The 22,558-nt window shown below is 43.6% G+C and overlaps 1 protein-coding gene across 1 annotated transcript in view; it reads right to left on the reverse strand.

Moving 5' to 3' along the window:
- Atp8b1 (ATPase phospholipid transporting 8B1) overlaps window positions 1–22,558 on the reverse strand; it is a 130,310-nt gene that overhangs the window by 37,887 nt on the left and 69,865 nt on the right. Inside the window, exons 3-11 of the mRNA XM_006985186.4 lie at window positions 11,220–11,317; window positions 9,306–9,419; window positions 7,135–7,233; window positions 6,959–7,020; window positions 3,249–3,321; window positions 3,063–3,133; window positions 1,719–1,801; window positions 1,443–1,601; window positions 1,073–1,161 (exon numbers count right to left, since the gene is read on the reverse strand). Of these exons, the coding sequence (XP_006985248.1) occupies window positions 1,073–1,161; window positions 1,443–1,601; window positions 1,719–1,801; window positions 3,063–3,133; window positions 3,249–3,321; window positions 6,959–7,020; window positions 7,135–7,233; window positions 9,306–9,419; window positions 11,220–11,317 (848 nt within the window). The remainder of the gene's footprint in view (window positions 1–1,072; window positions 1,162–1,442; window positions 1,602–1,718; window positions 1,802–3,062; window positions 3,134–3,248; window positions 3,322–6,958; window positions 7,021–7,134; window positions 7,234–9,305; window positions 9,420–11,219; window positions 11,318–22,558) is intronic.

The following is a 22,558-nucleotide window of genomic DNA, read 5'->3' on the forward strand; positions in this document are numbered from 1 at the left end:
AAATTTCCTCTAGATTTCGTCTCATGAGCCTTCTGCTCATCTTGTTTTGTAACCTTGGGCTGCAGCAAGACACAGGTGTGAGCACCCGTATATCCAAACCCCATGCATCCGCCTAATCTTGAGCTTGGGTATGGCTTTGAAGACCCTCAACAAGCCTTATTTTTGGCCTTGCCTTAGGTTGGTGGGTGTGCAAACTCATATGTATATGAGAGCACATGAGCTCATGTGTACACACACACACACACAGACACATCTGCGTTTATGATAACTACTACTATGAAAACTAACAGCAATAAAATCCACTTTACAGTTCCTAGAATTTTAACACTCCTGGCTAATAGAGGGGAGATATTTTAAAGAGAAATGTCTGTGCCCACCCCTTTGGCTATCAGTCTATTGAGACAATGGTCCCCAAGTAAATGGAATTTTCCCAGGAATCTAATGCTGAGCAAAGGAAAAGGCTAAAGCGCTGGCCAGCCAGAGGATTGGAACTGGAGTTCAAACAATGATGGGTCAGTGATGGGTGGGACCCCAACCTAACCAAGGCTGCTTCCTTTTGGACACTTCCTTCCCTCTAGTTGAGATTAAACCTCATGCCATGATCCTGACAACAGGCTTGGAATTCTTGTCCCAGTGTGGCCACGCCGAGGAAATCTCCTTTCTCTGTTTCTGACTAGTACTTGCCTGTTTCATTGACCTAGTGAGGTTGGGTGGCCAAGCCCAGCTTGTTGGGGATGCCAGGACCTGGGCTCTGACCCTAACAACTTGGTAAGGGCCCCATGGTAGTGTCCCCGGTTCTTAACTAGTCAATAACCAATCAAGAAAACACCTGGGGGCAGCCTCTGATTTTTTTTCTCCCCGATGGGGCTGTCCTGCTTGAAGTATGAAATTTCTCAGAAAAGGCATGGGACTCCCTTTAACATCCATCCTACTAGGCTTGGTGTATCCAGGCCTCTTTGCATTCCATCTAAAGTTGTAAGATTGCCGTGCATTAGAAAAACATACATCAAAATTATTGCAAAAGACAGTAGTCTCATCTAATCTCTCATCTACTAGAATGAAAAATAAATACCGTGTACACCATGTAGTTCATCAAGTAATCAATTTTCGTTCTTTTAAATCTGGTTTTCCCACTATTCTTCATTATCTTAGTGTCAGCCCCTAAAAATAGAAAATTCAATGTGATGAATAGTTGGAAAGTTCAACTAACAAGCATGTCAATAAAATTACTCTTTCTGTGATTTTTGATAGACAAAGAACAGAAAAGCACTTCCCACCCCTCATTCTCTACAAACACGTCCGAGTCATGGTTAAGCTATACAGTCCTAGTTAGCTAGATTATCAGTCCTCCTGCTTCAGCCTCCTGAGGGCTGGGATGTCAAGCCTGGACAGCTCAGATCTTACTTAAAATCGCAAGAACAAGAAGCACATTCGAGAAGTACCTGCAAAAATGACCAAGCCATGGCAGACATCGGTGTTCCTGATCACACAGCCACGTAACAGGATTTTATCAGCATCCAAAGGAAAGCTCCGTTTCCTCCAAAACAGCGTTCCCGTGAACTTGTCTAGCCGGTTGTTGGGTTCTTCACATTCGATGAAACCTTTTTCAAATGGTGTGATTCACAACATCAGTCAAATACAAAAGACCCGGGGCTTTCCCAATGGACACCAAATAAAACAACTAGAATTTAAAACAAGTAAGGTAGTTCTGTACAAACCATCAAATGCTGCCAAGTTCTCTTCTTTTTGGAGATACTGGTCTGTGATTTCAAGGGCCATTTTGAACTTCAAATTGGTTTCTCTACAGGGAAGGGGAAGCAGGTAAAATTTAAGGAACACCATTTGGAGCTCAAAAGAACAAAAAAAAAATTCCATAAACTAACATCAGGCCTTCCTGGGAGTAGGTGAAGCTTGACTGTTAGCTTGTTCTTTTTTCAAACTCTAATTGTAAGTTTAGATGGGACCATCTGATGCTAGAGCAAGATTACAAACCTAAAGTGTGCCACCATGCCACGAAGTACCCACAGCCTTCTCTTCAAATGAACTTCTCACCCCCAACCTGGTCTACAACGTGCTGCCACACTACAACGGTATGCATACCAACCCAGTGCAGACACCCTGCTCAGCACCTCCTGTCCATGTACTTTCTGGAGCAGGCAATTGGAAGTGTTTCTGAAAGGCAGCTCTAGCTAGCAAAAGAGGCGGCAGGAATACACAGGCTGCCCAGACCACAAGGCTGCTCCAAGCACAGCACAAAGGAAGGCAAGTGTTAGCGCCCCATGGGGGCCAGGCAGGCACATCCACTTAGGAGAACCAGGCTGTGAGTCACACAAGAGTCTCCACTCATTAGGAAGCTGACTGGTGATCCTAGTTCCACCATTTGGTTATGACAAGGCATGACGGACGGGACTTTCTCTCTCTGGAAAACTTCAGAATTTTCCAGCATTTGGAGTAAGAGTGATGTCACTGGACAATCGACTGGCTGATCTACAGAGCCAGGGAAGGCTAGATGTCCAAACCTGTGACTCTAGACCCTCATAAAGCAGTGGGCCCATTTCTGGGCTATGAGAAACAAGGGTCACAAGGAACAGAGCCCTGACTGTCCCTTACTGTGTGACCTTAGCCAGGCTACTTCACCTCCCTGGGCCTCAGCTTCCTCATGGAGTAATAATTAAATAGTAGATTAAATATTTACATGCAATTAAGAACTCAATAAATCTACTGAAAATGGCTCAAAAACCAGCACTTTATTCTAAAACTGATAAGCGAATAAAAAATTGTCTATTGACAAAGAACCTAGTCTCATTTCTGAAGCTATAACAGAGTCCATGGTCGTCTGTGAGTCTGATCACTGCTTAGTCGTGATCTTGATGGGAGGCAGGGAACAGCCTTTATAGTGAACACTCCATTTTATAGAAAAAAGGAGTCAGTCCACTCTGGACAGTCAGACTGCCAACAAGTGGTTGAGGCAAAGGTCAAGTCTCGGGGTTTCCTCCCCAGAATATGCAATGCATGTTTCTTCCAAGCCACCTTTGATGTAGGTCCACCTAACACACACTCACCCATCGAGCTCAGCTGTTTCTACATAGCAGAGGCTGTTAGGTTCTGAGCTGGACAGCAGCAGAATGTCAGCCTGTCCAAAACAAAAGACACCTATCACGCAGGGTCCCCAGAGTGGAAGGAACATGGGTGGGGTAGGGGGTGGGTACACATGAGGAGAATAAGAGAAGCAGAAGTTGGTCACTTACGGGAATAAAATCATTCTTCTTCAAACGAAGGACGTCTCCGACTTGGATGTCTTTCCACTTGATGATTTTGAACCTAAACATCAAAAATAACGACAATTTGGGTTTTTAAGTTTCAGACCAAGAAATTATCGCTCTTCCTGGGAAAATGTGCAGATTACAGGAAAGTGCTTGCTACAAGTTCTCCCTTTCAATGACGTCACAAGAGTCACCGTACCCTGCTTGGGAGACAATGGCAAAGGGACTTTGCTGGGTTCTACCCTACCAACATAAGGAAGAACCCACCAGGGGGCACTTCCACATAGTGGGGACAGTGGCCACCCCTCTCACTTTATGCTCTGGGCTTGCTGCCCCTCCCTGGGTTGGTTTTTTTTTTTCTCCCCCTCTGTCACTCATCACTTGCTTAGTGCTTGTACAAGGACAGGAATGCATGAGTCCCCTACAGGCCACCAAGAATCCCCAATGGCCTTAAAACTGGACTCCTCTCATTCTTTAAATTCCACAGGATTTTTCCCTTTCTAAGGAATCCACATTCACAAAGCATCAAACTATAACACTCAGGCCCAAAGGCTTGCGCACGCACACAAAAGGTGTACTAAGTCATGGCTTCGGAAACCCCGGCTTACTATTTCATCTGAGGTCACGCAACCATGGGGGTTGGCAAATGTTTGGCAACAGTAACAGATTTATGAACACACAACAACTCAAAACCCCAAATCAAATGCTTAATGAGCCTGAGGTGTTTCTGGGAGTGCTTATCCAAGTTGTATCACAGGACTTCCCTGCAGCCACGGTTCTGTCTATAAACACTGGCCGGGATGCCTTGGCCCAGGTGTGAGAACAGTACTTGTTACAGAGTGTGGTGTTTGCATGGTACACACAGTGCTTTCTGTTCTCATAGAGACATAACTCTTTTTTTTTTTTTTTTTGAGACAGGGTTTTTCTATGTAGCCCTGGCTATCCTGGAACTCAATCTGTAGACCAGGCTGGCCTTGAACTCACAGGGATCTGCTTGTCTCTGCCTCCCTCCTGGGATTAAAGGTGTGCACCACCATGCCTGGCTGAGACATAACTCTTTAACTGTGGGAAACAAAGACTTTAATATTTCCTGTACATATTCCTCAGAAAGTTTGTGTTACATTGAGATACTTGATTTTAATAATTGCTGGAAGGGAATTGTTGAGAGCAAAATATGACAGATAATGATGAAAATGCCATAATGGAGTCCATTACTTCATATGATAGCCTAAAAAATAAATTAAAAATTTGCTGGTTTTGAGTTGCTTACTTTAATTTTGTTAAAAAAAAAAGTAAATTCTGGCTTGGGATTAGAATAAAATTTGCAACAATTTCTTCAATGGCTCTAAACTCACTCTGCCATTTGTACTGTGTATTTGTATGGAGCAGAGATGCCAGCATTGACAATTTACAGACCAGTAAATATTGACCAGTGCTCTGAAAAGTGCCAAAGCTGTTCTAAGTCCTGCAATGTCAAATGTTCAGCCAAGACTTAATTCTTCATATAAAAATACACAAGCACATTCATTCCATTGGTATGAAAATGCACTTTCACTCTTAATGAATGGCAAAGAATTATACTGGTAGCAAGGAATTGCTCTAAAATGATTTTTATAATTTATTATCAGACAATGATAGATTTATATCTATATTTTACATACCCACATACCTGAGGCTTCACTAAAAATTTCTCAGGCAAAAAAGGAGTCATGAGCAGCAAAAGTGTCGGATGTGTTCTGTTAGTGGCTGTGACAGCCTCGCAGGATCCAGCAAGCCATTTTCTGAGCACAGACATTTAATTACTATGCTGCCCTCTCATGTGCTCACAAACTACAGAAAACTTGAAATTTAAAATACATTTTAAGTATTTGCTAATATCAAGTTTCTTCAGTTCATAAGAATTGAAATCCCCAATGCCAGAACTTTTACAAATAATCTTGGCTTATCATTCAGTAAATGGAGCTTGGTGATAGAGTGCCGGTTTAGGATTGTATAAAGGTCCTGAGTTCAAGCTCCAGCACAAAAAAAAAAAAAAAAAATAATAATAATAATAATAATAAAATTAAAACATAAACAAAACATAAAGTGAAGGGAAATTTATACTTAATTTAATATTTCAATATTTCTTACATCATGATTTAGAAATGTATGTGTTAATCCCAACTTACAAAGGGACTTAGCAACTTTATGTCCCACTCTGGGAACATCAGAGGCCATTCTGTTGCGCTCTCTGAGTGATGTGACAGTTTTCCTGGAACGAAGCTTCTAGGTCCTACCTCACTGATGGCCCTAATTCTTACAGGTTCCACTGTTCAAGCTGCCAGAGCCATGGATCTGCTGGAGATGCTCCTCAGACAAGTTCAAGGCAAAGCCTGTGTGCGTGCGTGCGTGCGTGCGTATTTCTCAGGATGGTACCCAGGGCCTCGGGCATAGTAGGCAAGTGCTCTGCTCTGAGCTCCCTTCCTAGTCTCAGGGCTGCTCATTACCAACATCACTGATGCACACTAAACAGTGAGGTGGGATGGCAAAGAATCTTGCCCTCTCTTCACAATATTGACTCTAGGGGATTCCAGAGGTGACCTCCAGCCCAGAATCCATTTATGTACAAGAAGAAAGCCTGTGTCAACATTGACAACTTGGCGGCACCTATTCTGAACTAACTGCAGTGGATGTGTGGCTGTAAATTGGGTTCCTTTCCTAATTGTGGACACATTAAACAGTCTTTTGAGGTGGGCCTTCAATCCTATTTTTAGCACTTGACTTTGGACTCATTCCTTGAGGACCTTGCTCATAAAACAACTCACTCCTGCTCCCTCAGTTGGTTGACTTGGCCAGAGCTGACTGCATTCTCTGTTTCTTGAACAAGAGTTTATTGAATATTTTCTGCATAGGAGATGCAGGACATAGTCTGGACCAGGAGATGGGATACCTCCCCAAATAATTCTAATACAATTTATGTCATAAAAGAAATGAGCACTAAATGTTCTGAAAATGGAGAGGAGGGAGAAATCACTTTAGGTGGCAAACTAGGGAAGGTATGGGGACATCCTGTATGAGGAAATCCCTGAAGGGGACACATTTGGGATTGTCAAAGTAGAAGCAGCACATTAGAGGCAGCAGGCTGGTGGAAGTGCTAGATAGTCTGGGAGCACAAGCCCAATCAGCAACTACATATAATCCAATTTGGGTATAGCTACACCGCCCTGAAGGGGAGGTAACATCTCTCTTTATCAGAGATGACTCACTATTAAACTACTAATGTACTGGGCTGAAGAGATGCCTCAGTCAGTAAAGTGCTTACAATGAAGTCTTGAGGACCTGAGTTCGATCCCCATAGCCAGGGATGACAGTACGTGCTTGTAATTGCAGTGCTAGGGAGGTGGAGATAGGCAGATCCCGGGCTTGCTTGCCAGCCAGTCTAACTGAATTGGTGAGCCCCACAACCTTGAGAGACATGATTTCAAAAAGGGAGGCAGTAGCATCTGTGGGAAGATGCCCAGCATTGACTTCTGGCACCCTGTGTACATGCACTCATGTTCACACACACACACACACACACACACACACACACACACACACACACACACACACAGCTAATGTGCCATAGACTTCTAGGCTCTAATAGAATTATCTTTCAGTATGCCTCGAGACATATTTATGCATGAAATCTTTGTAGCTAAATTAAAAATGGATACCTGCCATCCTTAATGACTTCGCACGTTCTATTGTTTATTTCCTTGTCCATTTTGTGGCGAGCCTTGGGAAGGAAGATGAGGAAGTATTGTTTGAATCATCTCAAAATATAAAGCACCAATGACGAATGTTAGTAAGGTCAGAACAATGCGAAGAAGGTGGCTTGAGAAGTCCTTACCACATCATCTACCAGGTCTTTGACTGCTGTGATGCCCAGCACCAGAAGTAGCGGTACCAGTGTGGTATACCATGCCAGGGTAGAGATTTGAGGAATTGCCTAAAAGAAAAGGAAAAGTTTGCATACACAGGTTTCCCATGAAAACATACCTAACTTACAGGTAGTGGAGACCTGATTTTAAGTTTGCTAAGCCTAATGTCTATCATTGAACAAGTCTACATACAGGAACATGTCGAGGAAAGGACATTTAAGAACCATTCTTCTGGCTCTCTCTGGCTTCTGAACAGTCTGGCAGACAGTGGCCCCAGAAATTATCTCACTGTGGCTTTAACTAGGCATCAAAGGGAGACATCTAAACCATTGTGTAAAAATTCAAAGTAGGGTTGGGCGGTGGTGGTTGGACACCTTTTATTCTAGCACTCAGGAGGCTGAGGCAGGTGGATCTCTGTGAGCTTGAGGCCAGCCTGGTCTACAAAGTGAGTTCCAGAACAGCCAGGACTATTACACAGAGAAATCCTGTCTGGAAAAAAAAATCAAAGTAGGTGGCATGGGGGAGAGAGCAGCCCCTAATTCTGAGCAGCAACGTGTCCAGCCCGTTACTGTGGGTCCTTCAATGCAACAAAAGATGACAATAGATATGGCTGCTTCTGAAGGCAACTGATCAGGCAAAGCTCCCATCATGGTCCTTGCTGCTGGCTCAGGCAACAAAGCAATCTCCTCTGTTGGATCAAGATAGTCTCTCAGGTGCAAGGGATACGTCTTTAATAAAGATCTGTCAGAAACCTGCTGATCTTTGGTCCACATCTGGTTCTTGGATGTTAAGCTCCCGGGTTCAGCCCTGTTCAGCCCTACACATTCAGGCTTTCAGATTTTGGACAAGTTACTTTACTACACTAAGCCTTAGCTGTTTTCTGCAAGATGGAGTATGTGCTGGTGTTGACCTCACAGAGAGCAAGTAAGCAGGCAAACAGCCTGTCCGTGGCTGTGGCCTTAATGCAGATTGCTGTGTCTTAAGAAAAGTAAACGTGCTGCAGCTTTATCACGAGCATGTAAATCTGCCTTCTTCCTTCTAGAAGTCGATGAAGGTTAAGTAGCCCACTGACCACAGAGAAACCAAACATGACTCGAAGTGTACACCTGTACACTTGCCCATTGACACGCCCTTTCCCATCAAGTTATCAGGCTTTCTGACTGCCAACATCTGCTGAGTAGCCACTTCTTCCTCGTGTGTTTGCTCCGTCTATACTTTCTGCTCCACATACCCTACATCCCTCTCAGATGTACATCCGCTACATGTTAGCGCTTCATTAGTAAATCCCAGTTGTGTTTTCCCATCCAACCCTTGTGATAAAGGATCTGATAAAGCCAACCGACTAAGTTATCTTTATAACCCACATATCAGGTACTAAAGGTCGATTCTGAGCACTAACTAAAATGTGGAGAGCCCCTTGATTATAGTAACCGTTTCTATACAGATAAAAGTCTAATGCTCCAGATAAGAACTCCTTGGCTTAAAAAAAAAAAGTATTTTCTTTCTAACGTAAAACCAATTTACAAAAATAACTTAGAAGCTTTATGAACAATTTATCAATAAAAAGTCAATAGTATCCTTACGGAAAAACAGATGACTAAGTAAAAAGAAGATAAATATAAAACAAACAACAAAACCCAATTAATTTTAAGGTACAAATAATTTTATAAATATTTTAGTTTTATTTACTTTAGGGATACAGTTTATCACTCACATCAGTACAAAATCAGTTGTCTGAAAACAGAGTTAGACCATGTCTGTTGGTTCAGGACTGTTATCCTAGATACTTGGGAAGCTGAGGCAGGAAGATTACAAGTTCAAGGCCTGCCTGGGTGAGTAGATGAGACTCTGCCTCAAATTGAAAAAAGTGAAAAAGAGGGCTGAGGCTGTAGCCCAGGGGTAGAACATGTATGAGGCTCAAAGTTCAACCCCCATATCTGAAACAAAAATGCAAAATAGAATCAGAATAATATCTGCCTCATTTATTTTCTTAACTCACTGGGCTGGTTCTGCACATGAGGCACAGATCCCTTATGTAGAAAACCCTACTATAAATATAAAACACGTTAGAGATTGTTTATTTGCTGCACACCTACAGTGTAGTCACTGACAACAGATTCAAGGCATCAAAGGGCATTACCTGCAAGATAAGAAGGATCAGGAAATAGAAATTGGCTGCTCGCTTAAATTGTTCAAACAAATTCATGGGTAGAAAGGTAAGTCCGTTGTACTTGTATGTTTTAATTGCATTATTCTGTCGGGGGAAAAAAAGAATTATTCTAAATGGTACCATACAACAAGTACACCCACCTGCACAAATGACTATTTCCCACAGCCTGTCAAAGCCCAGGGTCATAATTTTCCAGCCAGAAGAATACTGAGATTTTCTTAAAGTATTTCATTCTAGCCAGGCTTGGGATGACTATAAGAGTCTAGATCACAAGACACAGACACCAGACTGTGACTTTATGGATCCTGCTGACACACTTCTTGAGCCATAAGACCTCTTAGAACTTGGGGCAAAGATTGATGTCAACATGAACAGAGCAAGAAAGTACCTTTTATTAAGGGAAGATGAAGGCCACTGTGTCCGAAAGAGCAAAAGCCATTTTGCAAGTTGATTGTGTCCTCCAAAATGTATACTAACCCCTAACTCTAATGCCTTTTAACAAGATCTTGTCTATGGGGTCCTGGCAGGTGAAATCCAGATGACTTCACAATGGATCAGGGTGAGTTCTAAGCTAAGGACTGGAGCCTTTATAGGAAGGTGGGGGAAATTGGATACAGAGACACAGGGAGAAGATAGAAGCAAGGATTGGAATGATATGTTTACAAGCCAAAGAATGGTAAGACTTGTGGGCAGGCACCAGATGTTGGGCCAGGCATGGATCTGGTCCCGAGATTCTCCATAAGGAACCTATCTTGTCAGCCTCTTGACTCTGGACTTCCAACTTCCCAAACTATTACAAAATAAAGTTCTGCTTCCTAAGCCACAAGCTGTGGTACTCTAACAGTCCGCAGGAGAAAAGAGAGTCTAAGAATAAGCACCTACACCCTTCTCTTTGGCTATCAAACTATTGAAACAGTGGTCCCCAAGAAATTGAAAATGTCTCAACACTCTAATGTTGGGAGAAAAAAAAGCCAGAGGAGGAATTTCTTTCCTGGAAAGAGATTTTTACATAGTTATGACAACTTGTCAGATCACCTGGTAGATCTGACTAGACCATCGCGATGATGGGTCAGTGATGGGTGGACAGCTTAGTTATGCATACTTCTCATGCTCTAGTTAACTTTAACCTCACAGAAGGGTCTGGAAGATGGAATTGGGAAGTCACTGATGGCTTTAATTGTTTCTCTTCTCAATGTGGCCACAATGAATAAATTCATTTCTCTGCTTTTCACTAATACTTGTCTGTATTAGTTAATACAGACAAGTTAATAACCCTGTCTTATAGGGTTATGGATTTTTATTCATACATATGAATGTTTTGACTGTATGTATATGTACCACATGCATGCCTGGTCCTTGCAGGGGCCAGAAGAGGGTGCCACACTCGTAGGAATTAGAGTTAGAGAGGGTTGTGAGCTGCCATGTGGGTGCTGGGAACCAATCCTGGGTCCTCTGCAAAAGCAAGTGCTCTTAACCACTGAACCATCTCTCTATATGTTTTTATCATGTTTTAAAGAAATAAGCATTTTTAGGTGAAAATCTCTTTGATATCTCTAAATCTATCCAAGGCAGAGTCAACTTGTTACTTTCCAAGAAAGGCTTCAGTGATGGTGTTTTATAATTTTCATAAAATATTTTACCAAGAACTCCGCCACTACACAGGGGATGTTTCCATTAATATAATTCTATTTTGTTTCAAGTCACACCTACCAACCTTCAGGGTAGTTAAATGTTAATAAAAATGACATTCTGTAGAATAGGGGAGGGTTATCAACAGCCCCAGGTTAGTAATTACCTAGGTGGAAGATACTGTTTGAAGTGGAGAAGCATGACTTGACTAGGCAAACTTGGGCTAGTATAAAAATAATTCTGTCAATAACTTACCGCATATTTGCTCTCCTTAATACAAAAGAACTTGGTGTTCATAAAATGAGGTTGTTCATGGAATTTCCGGTCATTTGCTTTGACTTGCCATGTGCAATCTTTAAAAGAGAAAGAGAGAAGAATTGTAAGTAGAGGGTCACTGGGAAGGAATCAAATTGAAGGGAGGTCTGTAGAGTAGGTCCTAATCTACTCTGTGTGTGTGTGTGTGTGTGTGTGTGTGTGTGTGTGTGTGTGTGTGTGTGTGATGGCTTCTTCACAGACGCCATTGGGATACCAGCAAGGAAGGAGAATGGTGGGAAGTCATCTGTGGAAGATGGAAATCTACCGTCACAGAGCTTTGGGGGACCTGTGATGGCCAATCTTCATTGTCAATTTGGGTTGACAATGAGGTCCAGAATCACACGGGAGACAGAGCTCATTGTGAGCCTGTGTGGAATTATCTTGATTACATTAACTGAGGTAGGAGACCCACCTTAACTGTGAGCACACCAGATGGGCTCAGGTCCTAACCTGAATAAGGAGGAGAAAGGGAGCCAAACACAGGTGTTCATCTCTAGCTGCCTCATGAATGAGTGTGGCTGCATCTTAAATGACAGCCTCAACCTCCTACTGCCAGGACTTCTCTGCATGATGGACTAAACTCCCTTTCCATTAAGTTCCCTTTGTTTAGGTATTTTATCACAACAGGAAAAGTAAACAAGACAGATCCCAACCTCACAATCCTTAGAAAGAATCAAACCTGCCAACAGCTTCATCTCAGCCTTTTCGACTAGGGGCCAATGAGAATGCATGTCAGATGTTTAAATTACTACTTACAGTCCTAGCAAGTTGCATTTTGACCAGTTAGTTGCTCATGGAACATTAATGTTCTAAAAGAGCAATCTACCTCTAGACGTGACCAAAACAAAAAATGCCAAAGATCTAGAAGTTCACAGCTATATTAAAATTTCAATTTTATTGACTTGGTTTCTAATATTTACATTTTGTAGAAATGTTTAGTGAATGAATAAATCACAAAGAAGAGTATTATCAATTAACCTCACTCATACTTTGGAGTCACAATCTTGGGTTGGTGTTGTGCATGCAAGTTCATTTCAGGCCGTTGCTATGTCTGAACTCCAAGAAACTTTAGAAAGTCCATAGTATCTCTGATGCTTAGGAGGGAGAACATTCTTTTCCAATAGCTGTCTCCCTAAACACCTATTTATTCCCACTATGCTATGATGCTAACTTGATTCTCCCTAGGGTGGATCCCTGAGGTCACTGACAGAGTGACAGCACAGTTTCCAACTCCGCTGAAACCTGTGCATATAGATATATCTTTGGGCACTAATCTCTCCAACTGAAGTGGCCAATTTTAATTGCCAGCTTGACACGCTCTAGAATCACCTGTGAAGAGAGTTTCGACGAGGACTGGATAGATCAGTTTGGTCTGTGGGTATGTTTATGGGGGGGGGGTTGTCTTTATTAGACTAATGTCCATTGTAGGTGGCAACATTCCCTGAATCTGAGTCCTGGACTGTATAAGAATAGAGAAAGGTATCTGAGTAAGGAGCATACACGTAACCATTCCTCTGTGCTCTTGGCTGTGGATGTGATCTGACCAGCTGTTTTAAGTTCCTGTCACCTTGAGTTCCTGCTATGATGGACTGTAACCTGGAATTGTGAGCAAATACAAGTCACATATTTGCTCTCCTTAATATGAAATAACTTCATGTTGATAAAATGAGGTTGGTTATGGAAGCTTCAATCATGTACTTTGACTTGCTATATGCAATCTTTAAAAGGGAAAGACAAAAAACAAAACAAAACAAAACAAAACCAGTATGGAGAAACCCAGGTCATTGTTTTGTGTCAGGGCATCTTGATTACAGCACAAAAGTGCAACTAGGCCACTGTTCTTCCCACCCTGTGGCCAGTGTCACCTCTAAGCCTGCTAGAGGCTCTTGGTGCCAAGTACGTCCCAATCTCCCCAAAGTTCTGTAGCTGTAGAACTCTACACCTTTGCTATAAATACAGGCATGTCCATGGGTGAGCACAGCTGGAATGGCCCAAATTCTGATGAGGTTCTTCATGGTAGCCTCATGAGATACATATATTTTCCCCTATAGCTCACGATATCTTTTCCACCTGCCTGGAGGGACGCACAGCTTCACAGGAAGCTAACGAATGGCAAGCTTCTTGGATAGTTGATATTTCTCATAGTCATAGCCAGAGTCAAGGCAGGGAGTCTGGGTCACTCTAAAGTTGTTGGAGGCTTGTGGCTGCCTCCTCCAGTGGCTTATTCATGCTCAGCATAGCCAATGGCTGGTTGGGCCAACAGCATGACTTCCAGCAGTAGACTTGAGGACCATGCTCTCCTTGAGGCCTCATTTGTACACTGGCCATGCCTACTCTTGTACCAGTATGGACAGCATTGGTCAGACACTGATGGCTGCATGATTATAGCCATCCCTCCAGGAGAGTGTCCCCTCTGGACATGTTGAACAAGCCAGTGCACTGCTCATTGACAGCTGTCATTTGGCTACTCTGTCTTTGAATATTGAACATCACAATCCTTAGGTAGAAGGTGTGAATGTAACTAGCCATCACATTCCAGGCAGAGTTACCCCAACCTAATCCCCATTTATATGGCAGCTTTTAATCTTTGAAACCCTCAGTGACATGTCCTTTATCAGTGCCACTCCCAAAGAACACAGTTTATTCTATCTTCTGTCTGCTGCCCTTTTGGACAGAACCACTCCATGGGTCTTCAAGTGATGGAGCTGACCCTGACCCTAGAGCAGAGATAAGAAAGACACTTTGAGACATACGAATGAACGTGTTCTCACGAGGCTAGACAGAAGTTAGACCTCCCTCCTTCACACTCACCCTACATTGTAGCCAAGCCAGTTCAGAGGGACAGCACTGACCATTGCTATTCTATCTACATTTTACTGTGGGTAAATGTCCTCCTCCCTGCCTAGACTGGTTCCCAGGGGAGCCTGGAGCATGCCAAGCTTGTCCTTGAGTTCCTTACAGGTCCTCCATGTGTTCCAAACACACTAGCACCAAAAGTATCTTCAGAATGAGTTGGAAATGCTAAATTCATAGTTCAGCTTGCTCCCTGTCTATATCAATTGGTGCCCTATTGCTGAAGGCCAGCCTTCAGTGAAAATTTAGGCTCAAGGGACCTTCCAACACAGAGGTGACTTCAGTTGGCCATGAGACTGCATCACCTGTGTTTTGTCTTGCTCCTCCACACTGGGCTCCTACTGCCCTCTATTACATCAGCTTTATAGATACCATGTTCCATTCTCTGTGTGTGATGGGCATGGTGCTTAGTGGTTAACATCTATATTTCACAGCTCGGGACATTGAGGCATTGGTAGGATCAGCAAGAGGACCAGTGGCATAAGACTCAGAATCTAGCTGATCTCTCTGAGCTTCCAGTAGAGCCTGCCCCCCATCTTGCTTTGCTGGCCAGGCCCTTCTTTTGGAACACAATCTCTATACCACTCTGCCAGCAAGAACCAACTTGGAAAGATCATTTATGAGACCACGGTCACCTTTCCTCTATTACCACAGCACACAGCCCTGCTTGATCTCCTAATACGAAGGCACAAATGTGTTGCTGGCATGAAAGCTCAAAACATGGATGTCATCAGTTAGGAGTTAGGCCAAAGGTGGCATCCCCCAGCCTTGGATTCTTCATCAACCTGCAGGGAGATGACCTTTCTTTGAGCGGCACACAAGTGGGTGGGTCCAGTTTTGATGAAATTAACAATGAGTGTGACATGCCATTTTTGGAAGGGGAAATAGAGACAGGAAAAATCTATGAGTAAGGGATCGCAAAACGCTCAACTGTGCAGCAATTGCAAAAATCAAAGTCGTATTTATGAAAATACTTCATCTTTTTCAGTGACTCGCTTTTCATCGTCCTACTCCTTGGGAAACACAGATACTAGTATAAGAGATCACGTACAGGCTGCCAGAGGATGCAAATAATGAACTTGATTACATTTTTGAAAATCACAATACCATTACTGAGCGTTGCCCTGTGTGGTTTGCCTGCCACTCATCAGGTAATCGTAAGTGCGGTGTTATGACAAGTGGAAATGTTCCTGGCATCTCCCAAGCTCAAGAGCAATTTCATCAAAAGGGAAAAATGGAAGTGGAAGTACAAAACAACCCATGAGCACTGCGATAAGATCTGCAGTCAGAACACTTCTTCCCCACTCAAGGGAGAGCACTGACGGAAAGTAGCAAAAAAAAGGGGGGGGGGCGCTTCTTAGGATAATCTTGAATCCATTCCATTTGTAGCAATTTGCAGATGTGTCTGCTTATTTTATTATTTTTTAAGGGATTTATTCATTTGTGTTGCATGTGTATTAGTCTTTGCCTGCATGTATGTATATGCACCACATGCATGCCTGGTGCCCACCAAAGCTAGAAGAGACATTGGCCTCCCTGGAATTGGAGTTGCAGACAGTTGTAAACTGCCGTGTGGATACTGGAGATTCAACCTGGGACCTCTGCAAGAAGCAGAGTGCTCTTCACTGTGAAGCCAACTCTCTAGCTCCGACTGCTTTATTCTCTTTTTTTGTTTTATTTTATTTTTTTGAGACAGAGTTTCATTGTATAGTTTTGGTGCCTGTCCTGGAACTCACTCTGTAGACCAGGCTGGCCTCGAACTCACAGAGATCCACCTGCCTCTGCCTCCTGAGTGCTGGGATTAAAGGCGTGTACTACCATCATCCGGTTTTACTGTTTTATTCTTTAAGACAGGGTCTTACGACATGGCCCAAGCTGGCCAGGAGCTCATTACCATCCTACCTCAGCCTCCTGAGTACTGGGGTACAGTTGTGTGTACCACACCCAGTGACACATGCTTTTAAGGTTTTGCTTGAGCTTACTGAAGACCTGACACATTCTAGGCACTGGTATTCCAGAGCACTGCTGAGAACCATTGCCCTACACTTATTGCAGGATGGGAAGAGAAGCTGACAGGGATCCCGGAGAAGAGAGAAAAGGTCAGTGTGAAGGACTGAACCCCAGTCTCAGAAACACCCAGGAGGGGTGTGTAAGAGGGGTGCACACCTTCAGTTGCAGCGGTTACCGGGGATGCTGGGACAGGAAGAGCAAAAGGTACAAGCCCAGGGCTGGAGAGACGGCTCAGTGATTAAGAAGACCTGAATTCAGTTCCCAGAGCTCAGATAATGGTTCACAATCATCCATAAATATTACTTCAGGGAATTCAAAGTGACCTTCTGATCTCTGTGGGCACCAGGTACACATGTGGTATGCATACACACATGCAGGCAGAACACCCATACGCATAAAATAAAATAAATAGATCTTTAAAAATAAAATAAAAAAAAAAGTTACACAGGCCAGCCTGGGCTATACAGTGATACCCTGTTAAAAAAGACAAGACAAAACCAAACCAAAAATGAGCCAACCAACCAAACAACCACAAGGCAAACCAGCAAAAGAGCCTAGGAGGAAAGAATAAGTCATCCTGAGAATGAGCTGCACAGAATGAGATTTCCCGCCTTCTCCTGCTGTGCCCGGTCCAGCCCCACCCAAGAAAGCAGCTTCCTTATCCCCTCCCTAGCCTGTCTTCATTTGTAAGCTGTAAACAAAGGACCATTTTTCTAACTCCCCAGAGAAGCAGTAAGGGTTGCCAGAGATTACCGTAGCCTCCTATTTTATATGTGTGATCAATATGTTGAGGGGCCTGGAGAAAATGCCCCATGTGTGTGTTTGTATCTGAAGTTTAGCTACAAAAGCTCCTCACCTCTCCTTCAGAAACCTGCCTGTAGTCAAGGCTCTTGGTTGGCCTGTATGGACAAGCCTATTGGTGTCTCTTTATCTTTGGAGATTTGAGCAGTATTACAACCAAAGACCATAAAAAGATCAGAAGATGGTTGTCTACGGTCAAATTTCAAATACTTACAGAAAACACTTGACATGCCTCTCTTCCAACACCCTTAATAAATAAATATTTATTTATGCTAACTTTTGCAAAAATTAATGTGACCATGAGCATTTAAAAAGATAGTCAGAGAGATGCTCAGAAATTGAAAGCGCTTCTTATTCTTGCAGAGAACCTGGGTTCAGTCCACAGCACCCACAGGTGGCTCACAAACATCTCTAACTCCAGTTCTAGGTGATCTAGTGACCTCTTCTGACTTTGTAGGCATTGCACAAACACGGTGCACACACGTACATGCAAGTTCATATACTCATACATATAAAACTAAGAAATCAGAGAACACTTACGAATGTGGTTTGAAATGTTGTGCTAATGTGCATGCCTTTAGGAAGGCTAGCAAAGCAATACTTGGAGGTGTTTGCCTTTGGGATACATTTTACTATACACTTACACCACAATAGTAAGTTTCGGTCAAAGAAAGCACCTTGTCCCATTTGCTAGAATAGGAATAATGACAAAGTAAAGAGGAGAAATTATAAACTTATCAGCAACTACATCAAAATACATCTATGTATGCTAGAAAGATGCTCAACCAGAGTTGCAGCAACAAACCAACCAGGCACATGTCTGGGATGCATGTAACATCAGCCACATGTGGATCAGTATCATGCCACGCTTTCCTAAAGGCTTGTGTCACTGATACATCTGAGCACAGCTACGTGATGTCCAGAGTGTTCCCACAGATGCCAAGTGCTTTGATGAGTGCCATCTGGCAGAGGGAGTGAGCACGGCCTTGTCCCCCATCCTCTCTGCTGTTTTGAATTCTCATTTCCAAAGCCACCAACAACCAAACGCCTGGATCAGTTACTGCAAGCTGTGACAGACACAGGAGACTAGAAACATCAAAATCTTAGAATCACAATATGAAGAGGAGAATCATCCCAGAGAAACACGGGTACAGGACACAGGCAGGCATGCCACATAAAAATAAAATGCAGACAGTTCTTTCACAGGAGAAAAGACCCTGGAGATAATCAAAGAGAAATGCAGTCCACAGAGGTACCATTCTTTACCTTCTAATTTTGGCAAGGAATAAAGAATCTAATGACACAGCGTTAAAAAGAGTAAAGAATTGGTCCTGTGGATAGCTTCTGTGGAGGGCAGTTTGACCATCTCTCAAAATCTGGTACGCAGTGTACTGTAGCGTACTCCAACTTCTAGGAGTCACCCTCTGTGCATGAACTACTCTTCAGGGGAAAGATGGAATGGTGCAGAGCTTCTGAATACAGCCAATTTTTCCAAGGATTAGGAAGAAGCCAAACGCTTTCTAGGAGCAGTTGGTTAAACATCCACATAATGAAAGACTAAGTTGAGAGTAAAAACAAAATAAAACAAATGAGGTGACTTCATATGGATGATAGGGAAATTCTCCACATCACATGGCCAACTGACAAAGGCAGAGGTCATCTATCATATTATGCTATGAGATGCACAGAAGCAATACATGGTATGACCATACACACACACATATCCCTGGGTACATAGAGCAACATGTGTGTAAGGGTTTGTGCATATCCATGTGTGCACTACATACCTCTGGAAGGATCTATGAGAAACTAGGAAGAGCAAATTTCTTTCCCAAAAAGGAAAATTCATGGCTAAGGAAGAGCCAGGGATGTGGGATTTATTTTCACTCCCTACCCATGCTAATGTGCATTCAATTTGCATATATTACCATTAAAATATGCATGTGATTCTATTCTCTCAATTTATGTAAAAGCAATATATAGGTTCTTTAATTTTTTTTTTTTTTTGAAACAGGATTTCTGTGTAGCTTTGTGCCTTTCCTGGAGCTTGCTCTGTAGACCAGGCTGGCCTCGAACTCACAGAGATCCGCCTGCCTCTGCCTCCTGAGTGCTGGGATTAAAGGTCTGCACCACCACCGCCCAGCAGGTTGTTTAATTTTTATAGTCATTATGCCACTCCATTTACTATTACGTATGCCTATGTACATGTAAATTCTAAAGGCAATGGGGTTATGGGTAAGGATCAATAAAAAGTGGAGTACTTGGGGCTAGAGTCGAAGGTCAGTGGTAGAGCGCTTACCTAGCGTGTGTGAGTCCCTAAGACTGGGGGTGGGAGGGGGAAGTACTAGAAAAGATGAAAATTTGGCATAGCCATGGAAATAAGCATAAATACATCTTTACAATGTTTTTGAATAAGAATACATACTGTATAGATCCATATAGATAAACGCAGAGTTTAAAAGCACGCGGAACTAAACGACAGCACTTAAAGACGTGGCTTCAGAGAGCAAAACAGCAAAGAGGAACGGACGCGTGGCTGTGAAAACAGGATCAAGGCCAGTGAGATGGCTCCGAGGACAAAGATGCCTGCTGCCAAGCATGGCCACCTGAGTTTGAGCCCGAGGCCCACACGGTGGAAGACAGGAACAGACCCCCACAAGTTGTCCTTGAACTGTCACATGTAGGCCTCGGCACACATGTGCTCTCACACACATACACACCCCCTCCTCTCTCACACACAAAATTAATCAATCAATCAATGTGATAAAAATTTTAAAGAAAAGGATGGAGTTTCCCTCTGAGCAGGGAGGGAGGGAAGAAATGTAAGCTCTCCTGGCGGTCAGCCGTACGCTCACGCTTGACATGGGGCACGGTGCCACATGTTCACGGAATAACTGGTTAGCCAGGTGCTTGTGTTCTCTGTGGTTTTCCAGAACTGGAAAACATACGAGAAGAAAGACACCCAAGTCCGATGTGCACCAGATGTGTTTGCTTGTGATCCCAGCATTCCAGAGGCAGAGGCGGAAGGATGGCGGCAGGTTTCAGTCCAGCCTGGTCTATCTATTTAGCAAGTTCAGGGTTAGCCAGGGCTACATAGTCACACCTTGTCTCAAAACAAAAACAAACAAAGACCAAAACTAAAAAACTCAAAAACAAAACAAAACCGAGCCTAAAAAGGAAGAAAGGCAGGCAGGCAGATAAACAGAAAGGGAAAGCAGAGACAGAAGAAAAGTAGCCTCGGCTTTGATGGCCAGAAGACACAGGCACAGGTGATGCAACTTACCCAAGTGTCAACAAGGCCACCAAGCCACATTCTTCTGAAGGGCCCTGACTGTGTGCCTAGGAGGGAGGAAAAGCGACCCAGGGTGGGAGATGGGGGAGTTGAGAGAAGACAGCCCTGTCCTCTCTATGCTGGAAGCCTCCAGCCTCACTCAGGTCTCTGAGCCCAACTATGGTCCTTCTGCTCCAGTGTGGGCCTCAAGGGGTGGAAGAGAAGATGCCCATCAGGTCACAGAATGATCCTCACCAAGGAAGGTATGGAACTCGTCTCCTCATTTTCCTAAACTAGGTTCACCTCTATCAACAACCACAGTCTCTGAAATTGTGGATGGATGAAGATCAGATTGGCTAGAGGAATGACCACAGCTGTAATTCTGGGAGCGAGGGTCCCAGACCACCAGCAGCCACACACGGGCACTTGTTAGAAATGTCAGCTCTTAGGCCCCACCCCAGAGCCATGGCAGTGGAGACTATAGTTGGAGCTCAGTGGTGTTTCTCACAAGCTATATATGTGAAATCTTCTGGACATACAAATTCAGAAACATCTGTGGATAAAGCTTAATCTCAACCTCCAAAAGCCCGATTGTCCAGCCAAAGTAGAGAACACAGTGATACCTAAATACCCAGACAATAAGATGAACATGTACTAAATGTAATGATGGATACTTGGTGGTGTGGGAAGTCTAGCCCAGCCAGGGTGTGGTAGGAACACATTTTGGAACTATTGACTATTCTGTGTCTGGTTTGTCTTTTGTCTTTTGAGGTGGGGTCTTTCCATGTTGGCTAAGCTAACTTTGAATTCATCATCCTTCCTTTTGAGCCTCTGGACTATGTGAGCCACCACCTAGGCTTATGATTCTTAGAAGCTCATAATTATGCCAGTAAAGGAAGAGGAAAAAGGTCCAAGGGTATTTGAGGGAAACAGGATGTTATTAGCAAGAACCGACAGCTGGAAAAGCCTGGCCTCAGCCCACATATGAAAATCTGGGCACTGCCGGACCACAGGGTGACCCAGGGAGGGACCAGCGAGGACCCAGCAGATGGTGAGGCCTGGAACTCCGTGGCAAGACCACAGACATCTAGCAGAGGGCTTTAGAGGGGAAACTGACAGGGTCCAGTTGAACTTGACATCAGTCACACAAGCACTAAGATGTACTTGAAGGGAATAAGACTAGAGTCAGAAGACCAGGGCCATCATTAAAAGTAGCATGAACAAGGACCGCCAAGAGCTAGGGTCTTGGAAATAGAGGAAATAGCTTCAAGATCTATCTTGCTCTTTGTGCAGTAAAGCTAGAAAGAATAAAAAATAAGGACAAACTAGACGCAGAGGCCTGAGCAGCACACAGCCTTGGAAAGGCAGGAAAGTCGCCCAACACAAAACCCTACACTTAAACATTTAAGCATTATGCAGTTCAGTGTGTGTGTGTGTGTGTATGTGTGTGTTTGTGTGCATGTGCATGTGTGTGTATGTGTGCGTGTGCATGTGTGTGTGTGTGTGTGCGCGCGCGCGCGTGCGCGCGCGCATGCGTGCGCGCGCGCGCGCGCGCGCATGCGTGCGCACACGTGATTTAAAAAAAAACAACTAGACTGTGCAGTTCTGGGGCATGACCTTTTGTGACAATGTTGTCTATGGCCACACTGCCCTGATCACCACCAGATCTTCTATGATTTCAGAAGCTAAGCAGGGCCCGGCATGGTTAGTACTTGAGTAGGAGATGACAGCGTTATACCTGGGGCCAGGGAGCTGTCTCAGCAGGTAAAGGTCCTTGCCACCAAGCCTGATGGCATGAGTTTTATCCCAGGGCTCACAGATGGAAGGAGGAAACCAGTTCCCACAAGCCGTCCTCCGACAGTGTGTGCGCGCCCACCCCACACGCTCACACACATTAATAAACCCAGACACACAAACAGACAAAATTATTTTAAAGAAAAGCACATGACTGATAGAGTGTGGGGAGATGTAGCTAGAGTTTTCCTGCCTTGCCCACAGTTAGGACAAATCTCTGATATTGTATATAGTCATTGTACTTTTGTATATAGTTTTTCTCATGTTAGTTATAACCTTTTGCTTTTTTTTCTTTTTATTAAAATAGAAAAGGGGAAATATGGTGGTATTTTATTTGTACCGAAATGTGATTTTTAATTGTATGTTAATAAATAAAGTTGCCCGGGGGTCAGAGCTATTAGAGCCATAGCAAGAGCATGGTGGTGGTGGCGCACACCTTTAATCCCAGTGCTTGATAGAAGAGCTAGGTAGATCTTTGTGTGTTCAGGGATACAGTCAGCATTGGAGACATACGCCTTTAAGACCTGGAGGGCGGTACTTACAGGCAGTG

This window comes from Peromyscus maniculatus, chromosome 19 (genome assembly GCF_049852395.1).
Source record: "Peromyscus maniculatus bairdii isolate BWxNUB_F1_BW_parent chromosome 19, HU_Pman_BW_mat_3.1, whole genome shotgun sequence".
Classification (NCBI taxonomy): Eukaryota; Metazoa; Chordata; class Mammalia; order Rodentia; family Cricetidae; genus Peromyscus; species Peromyscus maniculatus.